General features: G+C 43.3%; 1 protein-coding gene across 1 annotated transcript in view; it reads right to left on the reverse strand.

Annotated features, from left to right (window-relative positions):
• Positions 1-468: 468 nt before the first annotated feature.
• LOC118388065 (collagen alpha-1(XI) chain-like) overlaps positions 469-23,021 on the reverse strand; it is a 173,652-nt gene continuing 151,099 nt past the window's right edge. The window contains exons 46-60 of the mRNA XM_052525456.1: positions 19,746-19,799; positions 19,209-19,316; positions 18,925-18,978; positions 18,721-18,774; positions 18,343-18,558; positions 18,024-18,077; positions 17,715-17,768; positions 17,209-17,316; positions 16,938-17,027; positions 16,728-16,781; positions 15,634-15,898; positions 15,105-15,217; positions 12,527-12,595; positions 9,414-9,647; positions 469-3,167 (exon numbers count right to left, since the gene is read on the reverse strand). Of these exons, the coding sequence (XP_052381416.1) occupies positions 3,021-3,167; positions 9,414-9,647; positions 12,527-12,595; positions 15,105-15,217; positions 15,634-15,898; positions 16,728-16,781; positions 16,938-17,027; positions 17,209-17,316; positions 17,715-17,768; positions 18,024-18,077; positions 18,343-18,558; positions 18,721-18,774; positions 18,925-18,978; positions 19,209-19,316; positions 19,746-19,799 (1,674 nt within the window). The 3' untranslated portion in view covers positions 469-3,020. The remainder of the gene's footprint in view (positions 3,168-9,413; positions 9,648-12,526; positions 12,596-15,104; positions 15,218-15,633; positions 15,899-16,727; positions 16,782-16,937; positions 17,028-17,208; positions 17,317-17,714; positions 17,769-18,023; positions 18,078-18,342; positions 18,559-18,720; positions 18,775-18,924; positions 18,979-19,208; positions 19,317-19,745; positions 19,800-23,021) is intronic.

The following is a 23,021-nucleotide window of genomic DNA, read 5'->3' on the forward strand; positions in this document are numbered from 1 at the left end:
ATTTTTGTCCACATCTCACTGATGGTGGATTTGTGGATCAAGGTAGACTGACATAATACCAGTGTTTAGGTGAGTTGCAGTAATATTTCATTTATAAAAATTGCAAATTGTGACTAAAAAACATTGCATGATAATTCATTCTCTGTTTCTGAGATAAAGAGGGTGCCTTCCAGTAACACTATGGTGTCAATTTACATTTATTTTTAAATAATACAATAAATATACTACAAATGAACATTGGCTGTGGGTAGAGAGTTACAACATCACCATTCTCTCTCCACTTCACAATTATGGACATGACCGATTTCAATTTTAGCATATGAAATTTAGCATTCTACCTATTTTAATAATAAAAAGTGGGTTGGAGATCATGTCATTGTAAAGTATAAAAACAAGAGAAAAAAACTTTACAATTTCATGCATACAGATAGGTTTTAATGCTTCAAAAGACATACAAGAGTGGGTGGCCACAGTAAACTTAAATTTATTGACATAAAACATAAAAACCAATATATCTTCTATCCTCTCTTACACAGGTTTGACAAGACCATAAAAACTAACGAACAGACAAACGTGAAACAATTCAAAAAACAAAAACAAAAAACATTATTGGCAGCATTACTGCTGGTTCTGAAAATTGACAAAAATGTTTTGTCCTTTTATTGAAAGCAAACATGTTAAATTTGGAGTGCTTCATCGAAATGAACATTAAAACGGATGATCAATAAGTGTATCTTAAGGTAAATGGTTCAAGTCACATATCTAGAAGGTAAAAACAAAAAACATAAAAAACAAGCTACTTATGCAGGACAGTAAAACTTTCTGTGGCAGATGCTGTAGTGGTTAAAAGCAGGCAGAGTGCATAGTTTGTACAAGGGTATAACTAGAGCTTAAGAAAGTAAAACAACAGTTAAATCAGAAGACCCCAAACAACAATACAAAAACAAGCTTTGCATCTGGCTTTTCTACCTTTAAGCGGACTAATCTGATGGACTATTAAATATCGTTCACTAAAAAAAAAATCTACATTTTTCATTTTTTTTTAATTATTTCTTTTAAATATATGTTTGAAAATATATTTTTGACTTGTACATGACACATCTGATTTTAATCATCATTAGACAATTCTACCACATTTTCAAATAGTGGATTTCAAAATAGTTAGTGGATTCTTGGCCCTCTGGGAACATAAAGCAATATTTTTAAAAAAGCCTTTGGTAAGAAAGTTAATGGTTTCAGGTACCAAAACTCCAAACTGTTCCTTGGCCATGTGCTTTGGAATACTCAAAGGGGGAGACACTCCGTACCCATTCCAAACCAGTCACCTTCACCCCCAACCCCTAAAAATAAAGCAGGAAAAAGCTTGACGAAGTGAAAAAGATTATCCATTGCACAGAACACCAATCATGAGATCCATTCACAAAATGCACCATGTCTTGGAACCATGATATGCAAGCATTGCAGCATCGCTTCTACCATCTTCTTTCTTTTTTAAAGACATCTAAGAAAATTTGATAAATTAGCACCACATTCGGCAACTGAGTACAATCTTATTTCTATTAGCACATTCCAAGTAAGTTTCAGTATGATCAGATGCTGTTAGTCTTTACTAAGTGGGCCTTGGAAGCAGAGAAATACATTAAATAAAATACTGCATGGATCTATGAATGAATATGAAGCAAACTGGCATGCATTAAAACACCCCATGGACATAAATAAGAATGTAGCGAAGATGTTGTGTCAGAGGTGATGGCTAAGAGGGTCAGGGTAAGGGACAGACAGACAGGGTAGTCATGGTGATGAGTTAACATCACCACCATCAGCTTACTGTACTTTCAAAATAACAACAAACTTGAAAATATCATAGCACCACAGGAGAAAAAACAGCACCTAAGTATTGATTTCTTGTGTTTCCTTGAAAAGTGACATCTCCTGCTGCATATATAGTTTGAGAGTAGAAATATGGATGTATTGAAGGAAAAAAAATATCAAAGTTGTTTATTAAGTTAATAAAATCTCAAAATGCACCCAAAATAGAGGACACAAGAAGAGGAGGAATGTTTGTCATTTTTATCTTGGTACATTTTCTGTTATGCTAATCAACTCTCACAGACTAGCGCAGAGTCATATTTCCATATTTTATTTTCATTCGGTTCTTAAATTACAATAAGGTGTTCTTCACACCCAGCAACAAGACAAGCACTCCTCATCTATTCTCCAATTTACATGTCCAATTCCTTACTTTAGTATCTGCGAATTTGATGTATTCCAATGACCATCATCTCTTACCTCACGTCTTAAAAGGTCACATGCATGTTTTGAAGCCAGAAACAATAAACATTACCAGGAAAAATATACAGAAAGTACTTACAAACATACAAAAAAATATTTATATATATTTATATATATAAGTTCCATTCAGAAGAATGGGGAGACAATTATGCACAAAACAAAGCTTCCGAAATGAATGAAGGAGCAAACGAATGAACGAATGAACTAATTAATAAAATATTCAAAGTGGGAATTGAGAGGGAGACAAAGAAACAACAACAACAACAAAAACCAATTTAAAAAAACGAAGAAGAAAACTGCCACATGGGATGGAGTCCATGGCAACCTTCTGAAACCAGTGGAGTAGCAGGTAAAAGTTTGCCTCCGGTGAGTTCGACAACCAGACTGGATTTACATCAAGTGCGCTGGGAGTGGGTGGAGGTTTGGGAACGGTGATAGGGGTCATGGGTGAGGATAGGGGTCGGTAGTATCTGACTTATTCAGTTTCAAAACTTGCATGTGATGGAGAAGGCACACTGAGGTTACAAGGTTGCTCTTTTTTTATTATTCTTATCGAATCCTCTAGAAATTTATTGTAGTATTCTCATTTGATTTTTGTGTATTTTATTCATACTTGTTGCTTTTGGACACAGAATGTTTTACACAAATACAAATTGTCCTATTCATGTGTTTGTTTCTGAGAAAATAAATATGCTTTTTATTTTCTCCATTTTGTTCAGTAAACAGTCTTAGCCGATGAAACAGACAGGACCCACTTCGAATCCAAACTTCTGCGTAGCCCCGCCGAAATCATTGAACATGATGTCAACAAAAGGCACCTGTTCCACCTTTGGTGTGTTGATCTCCAGTACTGTTTTTTCATAGCCCTTTTTCAACTGAAAAACAGAGAGGGATAGACAGAGTGAGTAGGTGCTACTGTACTTCGACCTCTATATACAGTATACAGTAGGGTTTATTTTTTGCATCAAATCTTAAATTCATTCCCCCCACCCCACACAGACATACAATTCACTCCCCCCACACAGACACACAATTCATTTATTAAACGCAGACCGAGGGAGAGCTCGGTTCGTTGTTTTGTGAAGTTTGTTGGCCAGTTCTGAGGACCTGTTTGGCGTAGCAGCTTGCCTAGCTGCTAGCTAGCTGCCTATCAAACTAGCAGGGTTTCTTGAGTGCTTGAATGCAGCCCGTGATGCGGTTAGCCATTGTGGCTGGGACTCCGAATTGTCCCGGGTTTGTGGCTGTCTAGATCCCTGCTATTTGTTGTTTTAAATCTTCCCTGTGACCTGCCCTGTCTGAAACTATGAGGAGTAACAGCATAACTGTTAGTGTAATTTAATTATGCCAATGTGTTTTTATTAATTGAAAACCCTTAATCTATTTTATGAGAATTTGTAAGATTCTTGTTTGCATAAAATAGACGGAGACCAGCCATTTCAATAATAGGTAACAGAATTTATTCTCAGAGCGCGCTGCCACGTTCCCACGAGCAACAGTTTATATACAAAAACATGACGTAATTTCCTTGCTCCTAAAATGAATCTCCTCCTCCAGACCGGGTCAAAGGGAACTTTAAATGTTCATTCTGAGTTCATTCTGACCCTCCCTAGCACATACACACAACACAACTGAATTAACTTTTTGACCCCTCAACATTATCGATCACCACTTAGCTGACAGTTCTAATTAACAGAAAACCTAGGAATGCACTCACTTCCTTATGTAAAACACCCCAGAGCTCAGTTTCGTCAGTTCAACCATAGGTTAACTACCTTATCTGTTTACTTAATCCACAACCCATTTCTTTCTTCCTAGTTGGAATGGTGTTCATTAAAATTAATTACTCCTTGTCCGTGTCACACAATCCCTTCTTATGAACTCATATTGTCAATTAGATATAATAAAACAGAGTATAAGTTTACTTAGTTACAGTTCTATTTGAAATGGGATATTAAGTTATTCATTTCCTCATAATAATTCTAACAATAACCTTTGCTAGCTACCATGACAAAGTCCAAAGCCGGCATGTGTACCATTGAGGACAGTGGTGTCTCTCTATCACACGTGAAGGATATTTTCAACTAACAAAAATAGTTCTATAAGCAGTTGTTACAACAAGAACATAGCTTCAAGTGTTTTTTAAAAATACTGGTGGCTTCAACTAATAAAAGAATGGCGACCTGACCAGAGAGGTCCAGGACCTGAAGAACTGCTTACAGATCTCCCAGGGTCAGCTCGATGAGTTGAAACAGGAGAACGGCAAGATGACAGCAATCTGTTAAGGACATCAGTTCTGTGTGGGAATCCAGGATAACAATGATGGATAAATCTCGAGGGACAATTAAGGTGGAATAGCTTGGTTGTTGACGGAATTGCAGAATCTAAACATGAGACCTGGACAGAGTCTGAGGACAAAGTGAGGGAAATGATCTCTGAGAAATTGAAGATGGACCACAGGTGAAGTGCGCCCATAGGACTGGATAACCCACCACTGGCCCAGGTGACAGGTCCAGGCCGAAAGTGGTCAAGTTCCTGAGGTTCAAGGACAAGGTAGCTGTTCTGGAAAGAGCCAATAACTTGAGAGGAACTTATATCTTCCTGAACAAGGACTATCCTGAAGCTGTGCACCAGAAGAGGAAAGAACTGATCCCAGCCATGAAAGCTGGCAGAGCACGTGGGGGCATTTCTTACATCCGCTATGACAGGCTCATTGTCCACCCTCCATTCCAGAAGCCTGGAAGGGATAAGAGAGCCAAGCCTATGGGTCCGTAGCTTCAACCCCGCAGCACACATACACACACATTGTTTATGGACTGCTGAATGTATATTTTTTATTTTGCTTTGTTTGCTCTTTTCCATACCATGTATATCTCTGATAAGCTACCCAGGAAAGGGCTGAAAATAGCCCATATTAATATATGTAGCCTTAGAAACAAGGTTCATGAAATCAATAACTTGCTAACATTAGTTAACATTCATATATTAGCCATTTATGAAACTCACTTAGACAATTCAGTTGATGATACAGCAGTAGCAATACAATGATATAACATCTATAGAAGAGACAGAAATGCTGATGGGGCAAGTGTTGCTGTATATATTCAGAGCCATATCCCTGTAATGCTTAGAGAAGATCTTATGTCAAGTGTTATTGAAGTGTTGTGGTTGCAGGTTCACTTGGCACATCTAAAGCCTTTTCTTTTGGGGTGTTGCTATAGGCTACCAAGTGCTAATAGTCAGTATCTAAATAATATGTGTGAAATGCTTGATAGTGTATGTGAGAGGTTTACTTTCTTGGGGACCTGAATATTGACTGGTTTTCATCAAGCTGTCCACTCAAAAGGATGCTCCTTACTGTAATCAGTGCCTGTCATCTGGTTCAGGTTATTAATTTACAAACACTACAGGAACAAGATCATCCACATGTATAGATCACATGTATCTACCCATTGGATGCAGTGATCACAATAGTGGCTATATCCAGGAAAGCCAAAGTTCCAAAAGCTTGGCCTAAAATAGTGTATAAGAGATCATACAAAATATGTTGTTGTGACTCTTTCGTGGATGATGCTAAAAATGGTTGGTATGATATGATTAATAAGGAGCATCCAGACATTGCACTTGATGAATTTATGAAATTGCTTCTTGCAGTGGTGACCTGTCATTCGGGTCATTTTTTGGAGGCAGGGGGCTTGCCTGTTCAAGTGAGCACAGCACAACAAGGTGAGCCTAAAAATGTCTTGTATGCTGCGGCATAAATGATGTCATATGCCAGGGAGATATGTATACTGTAGCAAAGAAAGTAATAATAAGTGAATGTGTTGTGTATCAAGCTGTTAGTAGCTCATTTGCCTCACCCTAATAATTTGGTATATTTTCCCATCTTTATTTCACCTACTGATCTTACAGGGTGGAGCACATGTAGCCTATAACCTGTTATATGAGAAATGTAATCATTGAATATTCCAAGAGCTTTCATTGTCTGCTTATATGCCCCATTTATTCATCCCTTTAGTCATGCTCCTTTTATTCATCCATTTAGTCATGCTCCTTTTATTCATCCATTTAGCCCATCCAACTACCTCATCCCCATACCTTATTTATTTATTTATCTTGCTGCTTTGCACCCCAGTATCTCTACTTGCAAATTCATCTTCTGCACATCAATCACTCCAGTGTTTAATTGGTATATTGTAATTATTTCGCCACCATGGCCTATTTATTGCCTTTACCTCCCTTATCTTCCCTCATTTGCACACACTGTATATATACTTTTTCTACTGTATTATTGACTGTATGTTTGTTTATTGCATGTGTAACTCTGTGTTGTTATATGTGTCAAACTGTTTTGCTTAATCTTGGTCAGCTCGCAGTTGTAAATGAGAACTTGTTCTTAACTAGGCTACCTGGTTAAATAAAGGTGAAATAAAAAATAAAAAAATCCTACAGGTTCTGAGTTGGTGCACAGGGAGAACACTGTAAGAACGGCCCATGTTCTGAATTCTGTCGCTGTACATTTCAAAAGTGCTGAACAAATAGTTATATTGACTATGTCTGTCCTAGCTCACTCATTAATGTCTTTATTGAAATGACGGATTGCCTCTTATCTGCTTGTTGTCCTCTTATGCCATGCCTTGTACATCGTAATTATCTGTAGAAACCACATTTGTTTAAGTAATCAGCCATATCAGCTATGTTTTTTTTAGAGGCAGTAAATTAGGATGAATTAACTGTTTCGCTGCCAGACAAGGCTTCACTGATGGCCAGGTGTAAAAAGAAAAATCAACTATATTATGAAGCCAAGATCAATGTTATAAAGCACAATGTTACATTTTTGGGGGAATACTTTAAATGAAATTATGGGCAGAAAGGCTAATTCAACTCCATATTTCATCAAATCAGATGGCTTATTCATCACAAAACCATTTGATGTTGCCAAATATTAAATGATTACGTCATTGGCAAAGTGGGAAAACTTAGGCAGGAAATGTCAACAATGTACAGTGAGCCATCGTATTCATGCATAAAAAAACAAATAATGAATTTTGAAAATAAAGTGTGGGAGTAGTGGAAAACTTATTGTTATCAATCAATAATGACAAACCTCCTGGCATTGACAATTTAGATGGAAAGCTACTGAGGATGGTAGCTGACTCTATAGCCCCTCCTATCTGTTATATCTTTCATCTGAGCCTAGAGGAAAGTCTTTGTCCTCAGGCCTGGAGGGAAGCCAAAGTAATTCTGCTACCAAGAGTGGTAAAGCGGCCATAACTGGTTCTAACAGCGGCCATAACTGGTTCTAACAGCAGACCTATAAGCTTGCTGCCAGCTCTTAGCAAACAGTTGAACAAATTGTGTTTGACCAAATACAATGCGATTTCTCTGTAAACAAACTAACAACAGCCTTTCAGCATGCTTATAGAGAATCACACTCAACATGTACTGCACTGACACAAATGACTGATGATTGGTTGAAAGAAATTGATAATAAGAAGGTTGTGGGAGCTGTACTGTTACATTTTAGTGCAGCCTTTGATATTATTCACCATTTTATTTTGTATTTTTTATTTAACCTTTATTTAACTAGGCAAGTCAGTCAAGAACAAATTATTATTTTACAAACCATAATCTGTTGTTGAAAAAACATGTGTTATGGCTTATCAATGTCTCCCATATTATGGATTCAGAGATATCTAATAGAACTCAAAGGGTTTTCTTTAATGGAAGCTTCTCTAATGTCAAACATGGAAAGTGTGGTGTACCGCAGGGCAGCTCTCTAGGCCCTCATCTCTTTTCTATTTTTAACAATGACCTGTCACTGGCATTAAACAAAGCATGTGTGTCCATGTATGCTGATGATTCAACCATATACGCATCAGCAACTACAGCTAATGAAATCACTGAGACTCTTAACAAAGAGTTGCTGTTTGTTTTGAAATGGGTAGCTAGTAATAAACTGGTCCTGAACATCTCTAAAACTAAAAGCATTGTATTTGGTACAAATCATTCCCTAAGTTCTATTCCGAGGCTGAATCTGGTAATGAACAAGTTGAGGAGACTAAATTACTTGGCGTTACCTTAGATTGTAAACTGTCATGGTCAAAACCTATAGATTCAATAGTTGTAAAGATGGGGGAGGTCTGTCCGCAATAAAGAGATGCTCTGCTTTTTTGACACCACACTCCAAATAGCAAGCAGGCTCCAGCTTTGTCTTATCTTGACTACTGTTCTGTCGTGTGGTTGAGTACTGCAAGGAAAGACCTAGTTAATCTGCAGCTGGCCCAGAACAGAGTGGCACGTCTTGCTCTTCATTGTAATCAGAGGGCTGATATAAATACTACTTTATGCATGCCAGTGTCTCTTGGCTAAGAGTTGAGGAGAGACTGACTGCATCACTTATTTTTATAAGAAACATTCATGTGTTTAAAATCCCAAATTGTTTGCATAGTCAACTTACACACAGGGGTCTGGGGTCTTTTCACAGTCTTTTCACAATCCAGGACAAATTCAAGAAAGTGTACAGTTTGATATATAGCCATTATTGCATGGAATCTCATATTGCTCAAATAAACAGCAAACCTGGTTTCAAAAAACAGATTAAGCAACACCTCACGGCACAATGCTTCTCCCCTATTTGACCTAGATAGTTTGTGTGTCTGTATTGATATGTAGGCTACATGCGCCTTCAGTCATTTTTGGTTTGTTTTTAATGTAGTTCTGCCCTTGAGCTGTTGTCTATTAATGTTCTGTATTATGTCATGTTTCATGTTTTGTGTTGGACCCCAGGAAGAGTAGCTGCTGCTTTTGCAACAGCTAATGGGGATCCTAATAAAATATCAAATACCAAAACAAAGACACACAATTCACTCCCCCACCCCACACAAACACATAATTCATTCCCCCCACCCCACACAGACACACAACTCACTCCACACATACACACAACTCACTCCCCCCACCCCACACATACATACAATTCACTCCCCCAACCCCACACAGACACACGATTCACTCCCCACACCACATACAAATGCTGTTATACACATGACCGTCAAATCCCCTTACTCACACCTATGCCCTTACACACACACACACACTTCCCAACCCTTCCATCCACTCACCGCACAGCCGTCCACCACGGCTCTGATGTAGGGGTTGTTATCGTAGGACATCTCCTCGTCGTTGGAGCCCAGGAAGCGGATGGCCTTGTCGTATGAGTCCCCATCCTGGTTGTGCCAGGCCACTGACTGGTAGCAGTTGTAGGTGAGGTTTTGGCGGGCGGCCGCGCTCAGCAGACGCAGGAAGGTCATCTGGACCACACCAATGGGGTTGCCCTCAGCGTCCACGTACGAGAGCTAGACAGAGAGGAAAGGAGATATAGGGTCTAGGCAGGAACAGACACTGTGGACTAATACAGACACTATACATACATACTATACATATTTGCGTACATCTGAAATGGCACCCTATTCCCTAAATAGTGCACTACTTTTGAGCAGCGCGTTTGCGAAAAGTAGTAACCTATTTAAAGAATATGGTGCCATTTCAGACACATTGTTTTATTGTTTGTTCTCTACCAAGAACACTCAAATCTACACATCACACCATTCTCGTGTACTGTGAGGTGTCTTGGGAAGGTTTCTCGCTTTTATCTGTGAATTTTAATTCTGACACCGAGTAGTGTCGTTGTGGGGATATGATTTCATATGACTTTAGATGGAGTGTTTCGCAGACAACAGACTGTAGGTGTATGCAGCAGCATGGCGGACTCAGAGCAATGACACACCGTCACTCAAACATGTCAGCATTCCTCACCTCTCTTTCCGACGCTGCGGCTGCTTTGACAGAATTATAGAATGTCAATCGGTGCACGCAGTGCGCCGCGACAAGGGTTTGTCCCATCATTCACTGCAGCACCAGGGAGAGAGGGGGGTTGTGGGTAAGGAGATCAACGGCGGCCGGCTCGTCTCCAGAGGGTATGCTAAGCTTCATTACCCATAATTCATGGCGGCACTACGTGAGTAGGATAGAATTCCGATTCCTCAGACGACAAATCAGGAGGGGGGATATACCAGAGGTGTTCCGGCTAGGTCCTTTAGAGTGAAATATCTAGGCTGTCATCAACCAGCTTTGGGAAAGATTGAGAGGCTTGCTGTATTATGGGGTCTGTCTGTCTGGGGCTCTATGAGTAAGCTTGTGTCTGAGAAACAGTAAGGCAGACAGGAGTTACTACAGGAGCTCTAATCTACAGGCTCTGGGGCCTTAGATACTGACTGGCTTATTCTCTGCTGAAAGACTTCAATGGTTCTGTAGGAATAGCAGTCTACTAGCAATGAACAAGTGATGAAAACTCTCAATCGAGGAGCTAACCGTAATTGAACACTTAAGCTTTAATTAAGAAAATGATGGAAATGTATTGTTTTGAAAGGAGCTCATTAGTAAATGTAAAACGTAATTGTATAAATGAAAAATAATAATAGTTTGGTTTAATCGGTTTCCACAATTTAGAATTAGCCTAATTCGCCATGTTTAAGTGGAATTCTAAACCAACATGTGTTCTATTATACTAATGTATCTTGGATCTAATGATTACAAATCGTTCCGGATGACCCGTCCATTTGGGAACATCAGTCTTTGGTGTGATGTTATTTTACGCTGGAGATCCGTTTCCATACCAACCAACAGCGTTCCACCATCCGTTCCACAGGGTTCTCTTCTTCTTTCAGACAAACAGGACTGACTGAGACCAAGAGCCAAGCGCATGCAACGCCCATGCCATGCAGTCACAGCAGAGAGCCACTAATGTGTGTGTATAGATACATTCTCTCTCTCTCTCATGCACACACAGACAAACACACAGACACACACACACACGTATGACTCAACCTGGACAATAATGGACATCACAGATGACTATTAAAGGGAAGTCAATCAAATCTGTTGTGCTGTATTTTCAGGAACCCACAAGGTGGCCACACCATCATCAGATAGGAATTTGGGCTCATAGATGATGATAACTATATCCATTGTGTCCAAGTAACAGTGTCTGTCTGTGAATCAGTGGCTCTTAAAGGGAGTAGTATCCCTCACCCCTCTGAGTGTCCAGGTACTCAGAAAGGCTAGGTAGATCCTCCCCTGCTCCTGTTTGTTCCTCCCCCTCCCTCATCCCTCCTCCCCGCTCTACCCTGCAGAACCAGTGTGTAGAAACAGCCCTACATCGCCATGGAAACATTACCTCTTCGTCGCAGCCGCAAGTCAAAAGTGGGTGTACCCAGAAGCCCCTGGGAATGTGACTGAGTGCCTGACTTTTGACTGTTCACATTGTATCAGTGTTGTAATCCTCTTGTGATTGAATGGGTAGGTGAATGTGTGGAATGAGTGTAGCAGGAACAAAATGGTGCCTAATCACTCTCCTGAGACTAGCTTCACATGATTTATGAATAGGTATCTTACAGTATGAGTATCCATGAGTCAACTGGAAATGCTGAGGGCAATAGGAGTAGTTGTTATAAATAGAAATGTGTTTCTAACCATGAGAGGCACTCAGTCACTTCTAGGTGATGCTCTCCAACTTCAGAGAGAGGCAGGTTGAGTGGATGCATTTACACTCATACTTTCCCATGGCAACATTCAGTACCAACACACTGATTTACTCAATTCTAAGACTTTTTGTACTACACTTACCTTTTTGTATTGAATTTATATAGTTTTTCTTCAATGGAAAATTGTCTTTAACTTCTTCAACTACTAGTTGCCATGGTAAAGTATGTCTGTCAGTCTGTCTGTTCCATCAACGAAGTCTCCCTCTATTCTGGAAGGAAGAGACTCACCTACTGCAGTATGTCTTACTGGAGTTGTGCTGAGCTGACCTTGATCGTGCTGAACCATGCAGAGCTGTGTCGCCACAAACACAAGTCAGAGTGACAGTCAAAGACCAGTGCCAACCAGTACAGGAACCATGCAGAACCAGTACTGACCCGAACCCGAACCAGAACCAGAACCTAGAACCATGCAGGGCCCTCAGGCCCACAGAGACCCAGCCAGGAGTCACCCTAGCTGGGCCTCCAGAGACCTGCGGGTGTGCCACTTACCAGGGAACCTCGCTTGTAGCGACTATACCAAGAGCCTGGGGAGTCTTTGGGCCATTTTGCCATTTTGCTCTGTAAAATATGAGATGAGCTGTTCAGGAAAAAGGGAAGGGGACGGGGGGAAGGGGGGCGTTAGGGGGGCTTACCAGTTTACCACGTTTGAATTCACTGAACCAGGAGCCAGGGATCTCCTTTACCCAGGAGGTGAGCCTAGTCTGGGTATGGATGGAGCAAAACGGGGGAAGAGGAGGAGGACAAAAAATGGTTAAAGAAAGAAAAACAGTAAGAACAGCCTCCTGAAAGAAATAACAACGTTATCCCTCGTTCTTCTAAACCCTCCCTCCCTTGGTCCATCTGTGGTGTCTGAGAGACCTGTAGTAGTATTGTGTGACACTGAACAGCCCGGGAGAGTGTAAAATACCTTAGCAAGCCATTATCGCATTTTGTGTAAACACTGGCTGGCAGCTAATTACTGATCAAATATTCATGAGTACACAGTGATTCATTAAGATATGTTGTATGCATCCTAAATGGGCCCTAGTCAAAAGGAGTGCACTATAAAAGGAATAGGGTGCCATTTAGGATGCATCTGTTAGCCGCCAAAGGACCAGCTTAAAAATGCCCCCTTTCCCTTCAGCTAAGTGTTCTGCTCTATACCAAAATAGAAGTGACTATGCTTTTTATGGTGTTTATTTAAGCTTCTGCTGTATACTGTCGGTAAGGACAAGTGGCTTTGTTTTGTGGTTTTCATTTAAAACTAGATACGATTTTGCTGCATAGCCTCTCTTGTTTTCTTCATTTAAATTCGATTCAGCTGCATTATAACTACCAATAAGTATCAGATACATGGCCAGTGATACTCCAGTGTGATATTCTGAATATTAATATACCCCAGGAATGAGCTAGATCAGTCTGATACAGGGTTTATACAGGGCTTGTCATCAATGCCTTAATGTGTAAATTAATGTTCAGCTGGAGATCAATTAGCGCTGGGAGACAGCATACATTAAACACACCCTGCTGTCTTGAAAGGCACTTCCAGCTCTCCTAACATGAGTAGAGCAAGCAGCAGGGGATCCCACTGGAGACTACTGATACCCTAGAACTGATCCCTCTACTGGAGGAGACCACTGATACCCTACAACTGATCCCCTCTACTGGAGGAGACCACTGATACTATAGAACTGATCCCTCTACTGGAGGAGACCACTGATACCCTAGAACTGATCCCTCTACTGGAGGAGAGAACTGATACCCTAGAACTTATCCCTCTACTGGAGGAGACCACTGATACCCTAGAACGTATCCCCTCTACTGGAGGAGATAACTGATTCCCTAGAACTGATCCCTCTACTGGAGGACAGAACTGATACCCTAGAACTGATCCCTCTACTGGAGGAGAGAACTGATACCCTAGAACTGATTCGCTCTACTTCTAACTCTTCTTTTTCTCTCCTGTCCTTTATCTATCTACTGTACCTCCTCTCCTCTGTCCTCTCCTTTGCATAACTCATGATGGGTAGACTAGGGATACAGTGTTCCAGGCTAGCAGGGAGGGAGAGATGGTGTTTGTGTGTGTGTGTGTGTGTGTGTGTGTGTGTGTGTGTGTGTGTGTGTGTGTGTGTGTGTGTGTGTGTGTGTGTGTGTGTGTGTGTGTGTGCGCACACCTTCCCATGTGCATGTCAATGCATGGCAATGTCAGGGTCTCTGACCATGTGCCATCTCTCCACTCCTTCACACTAACGAGGCCATCCCACTGGCCCATTCATCTGCCCGGCTCTAAAAAGTGAAGTTCATTCATCAGAGTTTAAGCAAACTCCTGCTCCTCTGTGTCTCAATGTGCCAGCGGATCGTTAAAATGTCCTGGAGCTTAGAGCCCTTACAGATCTCCCCTGGCCTGCCGCAGACACAGTTTCCTGTGTTTTACCTCTCCTCTCCTTTCCTGTCCTCTCCTGTCCCCCTCTCCTCTACACAATGCATAACCAACCAGCAGCAAATTCCTCTCTGGGTGCCTGTCACCTGCCATAACCTATTTCAGGTGACTGGGCCAGGGACGACACTAGGCCACTGACACTTACCTGGAGGATAGTACGGCAGAACTGTGTGTGTGTGTGCGTGCGTGTGTGTTTGTGTGTGTGGACATGTGTGTGGAAGGGAGTCTTTGACTCTCTGTTGACAGTGAGGGACTGCCCCACATGTATTCTTTGTCATCATGACATGTCAGTAGTGTGTAATACCAAGGGTCTTACATGGAGCTGCAGCCCCTAGGGGCTTGGAGGACCCTGGGTATTACACTCATAGCAGTAAAGTAATAGTGATGCATGAATGTTACATATATGAGTGTTATGTGATTATGCAGTAGTATCAGGAGAGAGGTATATATGATTTATATGTGTAGTAGTTTGCCTGGGGCCAGGGAAGAATAAATAAATATTAACTTATCTGCATCAAACGGTCAGAGTTATTTAACCTGTCAATCAAATGGGGAATAGTTGACACTTGACAGAACAATGTATAAATATTTTTTTATACACACTTTTTCAATCAACCAGAAATATCACTGTGCCACGCAGGCATGATGCATTTGAATCATTTGTATTTCCCTCATTATATACACCAAAACCCATAAAATGGGTATGGTTCCGGTATTTAAGATGCATTTCTATCACTGGCTCTCAAAATGTGACTTTTACCAGTGTTGAGTGTAAAAGCACCATGACTTACCCCTTCAGACTTCTTATCAGGGTAGATACAGCTCTCTCCTCCTGCTGTGAAGTTGCAGTGGACCTTGAAAGAGTCCCTCGAGCAACCCTGGTTGGGGTCGATCCAGTATTCACCTGAAAACGACAAGAAATGGAGGGAGGGAGGGAGGGAGGGAGAAAATGGGGAAGATGGAAGAGAAAGAGGGGAGGAGAGAGGGAAGGAGGGAACCTTAACAATTAGAAACCTTTTCATCAGAGATCATTCAATGTTTAAATTAGCATGATTTAGCATTCCAAGGAGAGACTATTCTATACCCCATATCATCAAATACCAATCATATTTATAATCCTATTTCTCTATCACATTTAAATCCATTATAGTAGTGACACTTGGTCCTTGACCTATATAAAATAGCCCCACCTGTATAAAAAAGATGGCTAGCACCAGCCACCTTTTCCAAACAAGTTTCAAACAAGATTATTCCTGGGCTTCAGCACCGAACTTAGTAAGACTTCAGATTTAGTATTTCAGATCTCAAATCGATGCCCACCGTCGGGGAAGTCAGGGTGGCAGAGCTGCAGGTCCTTGCAGGTGCGGGCGGGGTTGCCCTGTGTTCCCAGTGGGTGCTTCATCTGCTCAATCTCTAGCTTGAGGGAGTTGAGGGATCCGAAGATCTCCTCCATTCCATCGTCATAGTCCTTGTAGTTGGCATCTGCATTGGCATCGTCCATCATCTGGCTGGCATCAATGTTCCTGCGGCTCCGCTTGGAGCTCGATTGCATGGGCAGCGGGTGGATGACATCCCCAGGAGGACCCTATCGGGGTGGAGAAGGAGAGAGAGGGCGAGAGGAGGAGACAGGGAAAGGAGGAGACAGGGAAAGAAGAGGGGGAGGGGAAGATGAGGAAAAGGAAGAGGGGGAGATGGGGGAAGGAGGTGAGGAAGAGGGAAAGAAGAGGTGAGGAGATGGGGAAAGGAGAGGGGGCAGAGAGGGGAGGAAAGAAGAGGGGAGGAGGAGAGGAAGAGGTGAGGAGACGGGAAAAGGAGAGGGGAAAGAAGGGGGAGGAGGAGGAGGAGGTGATAAGATGAGGAAAGGAGAGGGGGGAAGAGAAGGGGAGGAGATGGAGAAAAGAGAGGAAGAGACAGGCAAAGGGAGGGGGGCGGAGATGAGGAAAGAAGAGGGGGGAGAGGGGAAGGAGGTGAGGAAGAGAGGAAGAGGTGAGGAGATGGGGAAAGGAGAGGGGGAGAGGAGGAGACAGGGAAAGGGAGGGGGCAGAGATGAGGAAAGAAGAGGGGGGAGAGGGGGAGGAGGTGAGGAAGAGAGGAAGAGGTGAGGAGACGGGGAAAGGAGAGGGGGCAGAGATGAGGAAAGAAGAGGGGGAGGAGGAGAGGAAGAGGTGAGGAGACGCGAAAAGGAGGAGGTGATGAGATGAGGAAAGGAGAGGGGGGAAGAGAAGGGGAGGAGATGGAGAAAAGAGAGGAAGGAAAGGGGGAGAGGTGGAGGAGGAGAGAGGGAGAGAAAGAGGGTAAGATGGAAAGAGGGAAAGAGGGAGAGAAATGGGAGAGAGATGTTTTAGTCAGGATAAACTACAAAACCACAAGACAACAACATGTAATGACATCACACAATCATGAGGATAACTTACAGGAGGCCCAGGTTGTCCAGGAACACCAGTCTCTCCCTTGGGACCTGTTTGACCCTGAGGAAGACAGGAAAGAACACAGCATCATACACACAGCCTCTATGGACAGTAGGAAATGGTTTAGACTTTAGAAGCCCATATACACAACTTATATGGACATGATTTCAAGGGGACAGTACGACATGGGACATGGTGGATTGTGGGGACGCTTACCGATGACCCCTTAGCTCCTTTAGGACCAGGAGGACCTGGTAATCCTGGAGGTCCCAGGGGACCAAGAGGACCTGAGGGGCCAGCAATACCCTGGAGGGAGAGAAGGAGAGAATAAAGACAGGAAGGAGAGAAGAGAGGCTGATCAAACCACACTTGACTGTGTTGACTTGATATGATTAACTGTATTATCAGACCAAACCACAACATGTCACTTATTATTAGGTAAACATCGCTCAATAATCATGTAAACAACAGTTGTAGGTCTACTAACATTGTCTCCTTTGGGTCCTGATGTCCCCTGGGGGCCTGGCAGACCTCTGTCACCCTTCTCTCCCTGCTCTCCTGGGGGCCCGATCAGACCGATCAGACCAGGGTGGCCCTGAGGAGAGGAGAAACACAGATCAAAACAGGCATCAATAATCAATTAATTACTCACATCAATCTGCCTGTCAATAAATCTCTCTTCATATATCATTAGTGTGATGACTCACTGCCCTGGGGCTAATACCAGATACATAATCAATAGGTTTGAACACTGAGCCGTCAGTTATCATTCACTTGAATGTGTATAGTATGGAATACACAGTATCTCCATCGCCAGATTTCAAGTGTATCCCTATAGAATTTTAGACATCAACATCATTAGCAATGGAAGAAGATCAATACAGTATGTGACTTTTAACCATGCATGCAACAGGTATGTTAATATTTGACTGTAATATTTACAGTATAGTACTTGTTGTCAATAACCTACTGAAACAGGGGGGTGGGTTTTACCTTTTCTCCCTTAATGCCAGAGTCTCCCTTCAAACCTGGTAATCCTGGAGGACCCTGTGAGGGAGAGAGGAGGGAGAGAGGAGAGAGAGAGAAAGAGAGACAGGAGAGAGAGAGATGGAAATAATATGGGAGAGTTGTAGTGGAGAGGGATGGAAGGAATGGGGCAGAGAAGTAGAGAGGGAGGGAGAGTAAAAGATAGTGAGGACATATAACATTACATGTCTGACCCAATAAAACAAGCTACTGTGAATCCTGTGACATCCAATGACCCGGGTTTAGGGGTTAGAGGTCAGAGGTTAGTTGTCTCACCATGGGTCCAGGGGGTCCGTCGGGGCCTGAGGAACCTGGAAGACCTTGTTCCCCCTGCATGGAAACAAGATACGAATCAATGCTTTAAGCCACTGATCTTTACATACAATATAAGGGTGGCAGGTAGCCTAGCTTGTACACGTATGAAATAGGACAAATGTAAGCACCCACCTAATTATTATTACAATATTGGTATTATTCCCTTATGCTTATATTGTGTGGATGAGAAATAGCTTTGTAAGACCAGTCACTATACTCATCTATGAGTGTAATAGCTATGACACAAAGAAATGAAAATATTAAACAATGCTGTACTTACAACTGGGCCGGGGATCCCTCTGAGACCTTCAGAACCTTGCTTTCCAGGTGCTCCCTGAGGACCAACGGGGCCTGTCTTTCCCTGTGGGCCCTCCAGACCAGACTCTCCCTTGGCTCCCTTCTCTCCTTGCCTGCCCTCGGGTCCAGTTGTACCATGGGGGCCTCTCTTTCCTGGTGGGCCAGAAGGACCTGACTCTCCGGTGGGTCCAGGAGAACCCTAAGAGATGAGAAAGGATAAAGTACATGATCAAAGTGCTAAAAGCTCTTGTAGAGTACAGTTCTATGTTTACTGTAGTTACCTTCATATATGAGAAATTCTCAGTGTGTTAGTGCTTGTTCGTCGTTAGACAGGTGTAATAATACGTTAGGTGAGACTCACAGGTTGACCAGCCTCTCCGTCGTCTCCCTTGTCACCAGGAGGACCGTCTAAACCCTGGCAGGAGGAGAAAGAGAGACATGGTGGAAGTTGCATGACCCTGAATGGATAGGGCACAGTGTGGGATTTTTTACATTTCAATAGGTGCCAAAGCATTACAGAAACTGGATGCCAAAACAATGTCATTGTAACATTTCAGTGACTTACAGCCTGTCCGATCTCGCCAGGGGGACCAGGATCACCAGGGAAACCACTTGGACCCTGGAAATGAAATCCAACAAAACGCTCAGCATCTAGAGGGACTCTAGAGACAACTTAATAACCCTAGAGACTACATCTTACTTTGCCTTCCACTGACAACTGATTACAAATCCATAACATCCATTGGAATACATTCACATGGCAGTAACGGGACTCAACTGCAATCAATCAACCAATCAATCAATGAACTGTGATATATGATTCTACAGAGAAGTGTAACCAGGACTTACAGGACTTCCTTTAGGACCGTCATCTCCAGGGGGACCTTTAGGGCCAGGGGGTCCAGCAGAACCTGCAGGACCGGACTCTCCCTTCTCTCCTCGCTCTCCTCTTGGGCCCTGTGACAGTGGGGCAGTGTGTTAGTGTGTCAACAGTGTGTTAGTGTGTCAACAGTGTGTTAGTGTGTCAACAGTGTGTTAGTGTGTCAACAGTGTGTTACTGTGTAAACAATGTGTTCATGTCTATGCCCAGTAGAACTGTGCTTAACACACTCCATGTGCTTGGTGGGCTTTCTTCTATAATGGTTTTAATTACAACCTTGTTGAATTGATTAAGTTATTGTTACAGTAATGGTGAAGAGGAATAGCTAATTCTACTGTTTTGTTATAATAAATATATGAATCGGTAAGTTTTTGCATTTGCAGCAGAATAATTCCTTCTCTCCAATGGACAGGCAGTGAATGGGAGTTGTAGTGTGGTGTTGTGGGGCTGTGTTGAAACAGTTGTTCTGTTAGATGATGATGTGAAGGTGCTGTCGGTTCACTTACAGGTCCGCCAAGTTCTCCCTGAAGACCAGGCTCTCCGTTTTCACCTGAGTCACCCTGAGAAAGGAAGAGAGAGAGAGAGATAGAACACGAGAAAGAAAACTATTCAGAAACGGCAGTGAACCAAAACAACTCTAACATTCATTTTTACAGTAAACCCAATGTCCTGACGCCCCTGGGGAATGAAAGAGATGACACCAGGGGTTTCAATCCATCACATCCAGTCAGAGCTGAGCCTGGAGCGGGCAGAGAGCAGGCGACCTCTGGGTCCTTCTTGGTCTACTCCATACATCTTCCACTCTCCCTCCCTCTCTCCCTGCCTGTCTTATTGGGTAGCGGGCCCAGGCTTCAGGCCCTGTTGTTACTCACTGTCACATAGGCCCCGTCTTCACAATCAATCAATCAATCATTGGGACAAACAGTGGACATGTTCCTAGAGACAATGTTTATCTAACCCTGGTCTGTGATGGGAGGGACAGGGCCTGGTGGATTTTAATTGAACTGTACAGAGCTGAGCCAAACTGGGCCTAGTGCGCACTGGCCTAGCTCTAGGTTATCATACCCATCCATACCCTTAGTGAGCACTGGCCTAGCTCTAGGTTATCATACCCATCCATAGCCTTAGTGAGCACTGGCCTAGCTCTAGGTTATCATACCCATCCATAGCCTTAGTGAGCACTGGCCTAGCTCTAGGTTATCATACCCATCCATAGCCTTAGTGCGCACTGGCCTAGCTCTAGGTTATCCTCTAGGTTATCATACCCATCCATAGCCTTAGTGAGCACTGGCCTAGCTCTAGGTTATCATACCCATCCATAGCTGTAGTGAGCACTGGCCTAGCTCTAGGTTATCCTCTAGGTTATCATACCCATCCATAGCCTTAGTGAGCACTGGCCTAGCTCTAGGTTATCATACCCATCCATAGCCTTAGTGAGCACTGGCCTAGCTCTAGGTTATCATACCCATCCATAGCCTTAGTGAGCACTGGCCTAGCTCTAGGTTATCATACCCATCCATAGCCTTAGTGAGCACTGGCCTAGCTCTAGGTTATCATACCCATCCATAGCCTTAGTGAGCACTGGCCTAGCTCTAGGTTATCATACCCATCCATAGCCTTAGTGAGCACTGGCCTAGCTCTAGGTTATCATACCCATCCATAGCCTTAGTGAGCACTGGCCTAGCTCTAGGTTATCATACCCATCCATAGCCTTAGTGAGCACTGGCCTAGCTCTAGGTTATCATACCCATCCATAGCTGTAGTGAGCACTGGCCTAGCTCTAGGTTATCATACCCATCCATAGCCTTAGTGAGCACTGGCCTAGCTCTAGGTTATCATACCCATCCATAGCCTTAGTGAGCACTGGCCTAGCTCTAGGTTATCCTCTAGGTTATCATACCCATCCATAGCCTTAGTGAGCACTGGCCTAGCTCTAGGTTATCATACCCATCCATAGCCTTAGTGCGCACTGGCCTAGCTCTAGGTTATCCTCTAGGTTATCATACCCACCCATAGCCTTAGTGAGCACTGGCCTAGCTCAAGGTTATCATACCCATCCATAGCTGTAGTGAGCACTGGCCTAGCTCTAGGTTATCATACCCATCCATAGCCTTAGTGAGCACTGGCCTAGCTCTAGGTTATCATACCCATCCATAGCTGTAGTGCGCACTGGCCTAGCTCTAGGTTATCATACCCATCCATAGCCTTAGTGAGCACTGGCCTAGCTCTAGGTTATCATACCCATCCATAGCCTTAGTGAGCACTGGCCTAGCTCTAGGTTATCATACCCATCCATAGCCTTAGTGAGCACTGGCCTAGCTCTAGGTTATCATACCCATCCATACCCTTAGTGCGCACTGGCCTAGCTCTAGGTTATCATACCCATCCATAGCCTTAGTGAGCACTGGCCTAGCTCTAGGTTATCATACCCATCCATAGCCTTAGTGAGCACTGGCCTAGCTCTAGGTTATCATACCCATCCATAGCCTTAGTGCGCACTGGCCTAGCTCTAGGTTATCATACCCATCCATAGCTGTAGTGAGCACTGGCCTAGCTCTAGGTTATCATACCCATCCATAGCCTTAGTGAGCACTGGCCTAGCTCTAGGTTATCCTCTAGGTTATCATACCCATCCATAGCCTTAGTGAGCACTGGCCTAGCTCTAGGTTATCATACCCATCCATAGCCTTAGTGAGCACTGGCCTAGCTCTAGGTTATCCTCTAGGTTATCATACCCATCCATAGCTGTAGTGAGCACTGGCCTAGCTCTAGGTTATCATACCCATCCATAGCCTTAGTGAGCACTGGCCTAGCTCTAGGTTATCCTCTAGGTTATCATACCCATCCATAGCTGTAGTGAGCACTGGCCTAGCTCTAGGTTATCATACCCATCCATAGCCCTAGTGAGCACTGGCCTAGCTCTAGGTTATCCTCTAGGTTATCATACCCATCCATAGCCTTAGTGAGCACTGGCCTAGCTCTAGGTTATCATACCCATCCATAGCCTTAGTGAGCACTGGCCTAGCTCTAGGTTATCATACCCATCCATAGCCTTAGTGAGCACTGGCCTAGCTCTAGGTTATCATACCCATCCATACCCTTAGTGAGCACTGGCCTAGCTCTAGGTTATCATACCCATCCATAGCCTTAGTGAGCACTGGCCTAGCTCTAGGTTATCATACCCATCCATAGCCTTAGTGAGCACTGGCCTAGCTCTAGGTTATCATACCCATCCATAGCCTTAGTGCGCACTGGCCTAGCTCTAGGTTATCATACCCATCCATAGCTGTAGTGAGCACTGGCCTAGCTCTAGGTTATCATACCCATCCATAGCCTTAGTGAGCACTGGCCTAGCTCTAGGTTATCCTCTAGGTTATCATACCCATCCATAGCCTTAGTGAGCACTGGCCTAGCTCTAGGTTATCATACCCATCCATAGCCTTAGTGAGCACTGGCCTAGCTCTAGGTTATCCTCTAGGTTATCATACCCATCCATAGCTGTAGTGAGCACTGGCCTAGCTCTAGGTTATCATACCCATCCATAGCCTTAGTGAGCACTGGCCTAGCTCTAGGTTATCCTCTAGGTTATCATACCCATCCATAGCTGTAGTGAGCACTGGCCTAGCTCTAGGTTATCATACCCATCCATAGCCTTAGTGAGCACTGGCCTAGCTCTAGGTTATCCTCTAGGTTATCATACCCATCCATAGCCTTAGTGAGCACTGGCCTAGCTCTAGGTTATCATACCCATCCATAGCCTTAGTGAGCACTGGCCTAGCTCT

The sequence above is a fragment of the Oncorhynchus keta genome, chromosome 9, assembly GCF_023373465.1.
Source record: "Oncorhynchus keta strain PuntledgeMale-10-30-2019 chromosome 9, Oket_V2, whole genome shotgun sequence".
In the NCBI taxonomy this organism is placed as follows: Eukaryota; Metazoa; Chordata; class Actinopteri; order Salmoniformes; family Salmonidae; genus Oncorhynchus; species Oncorhynchus keta.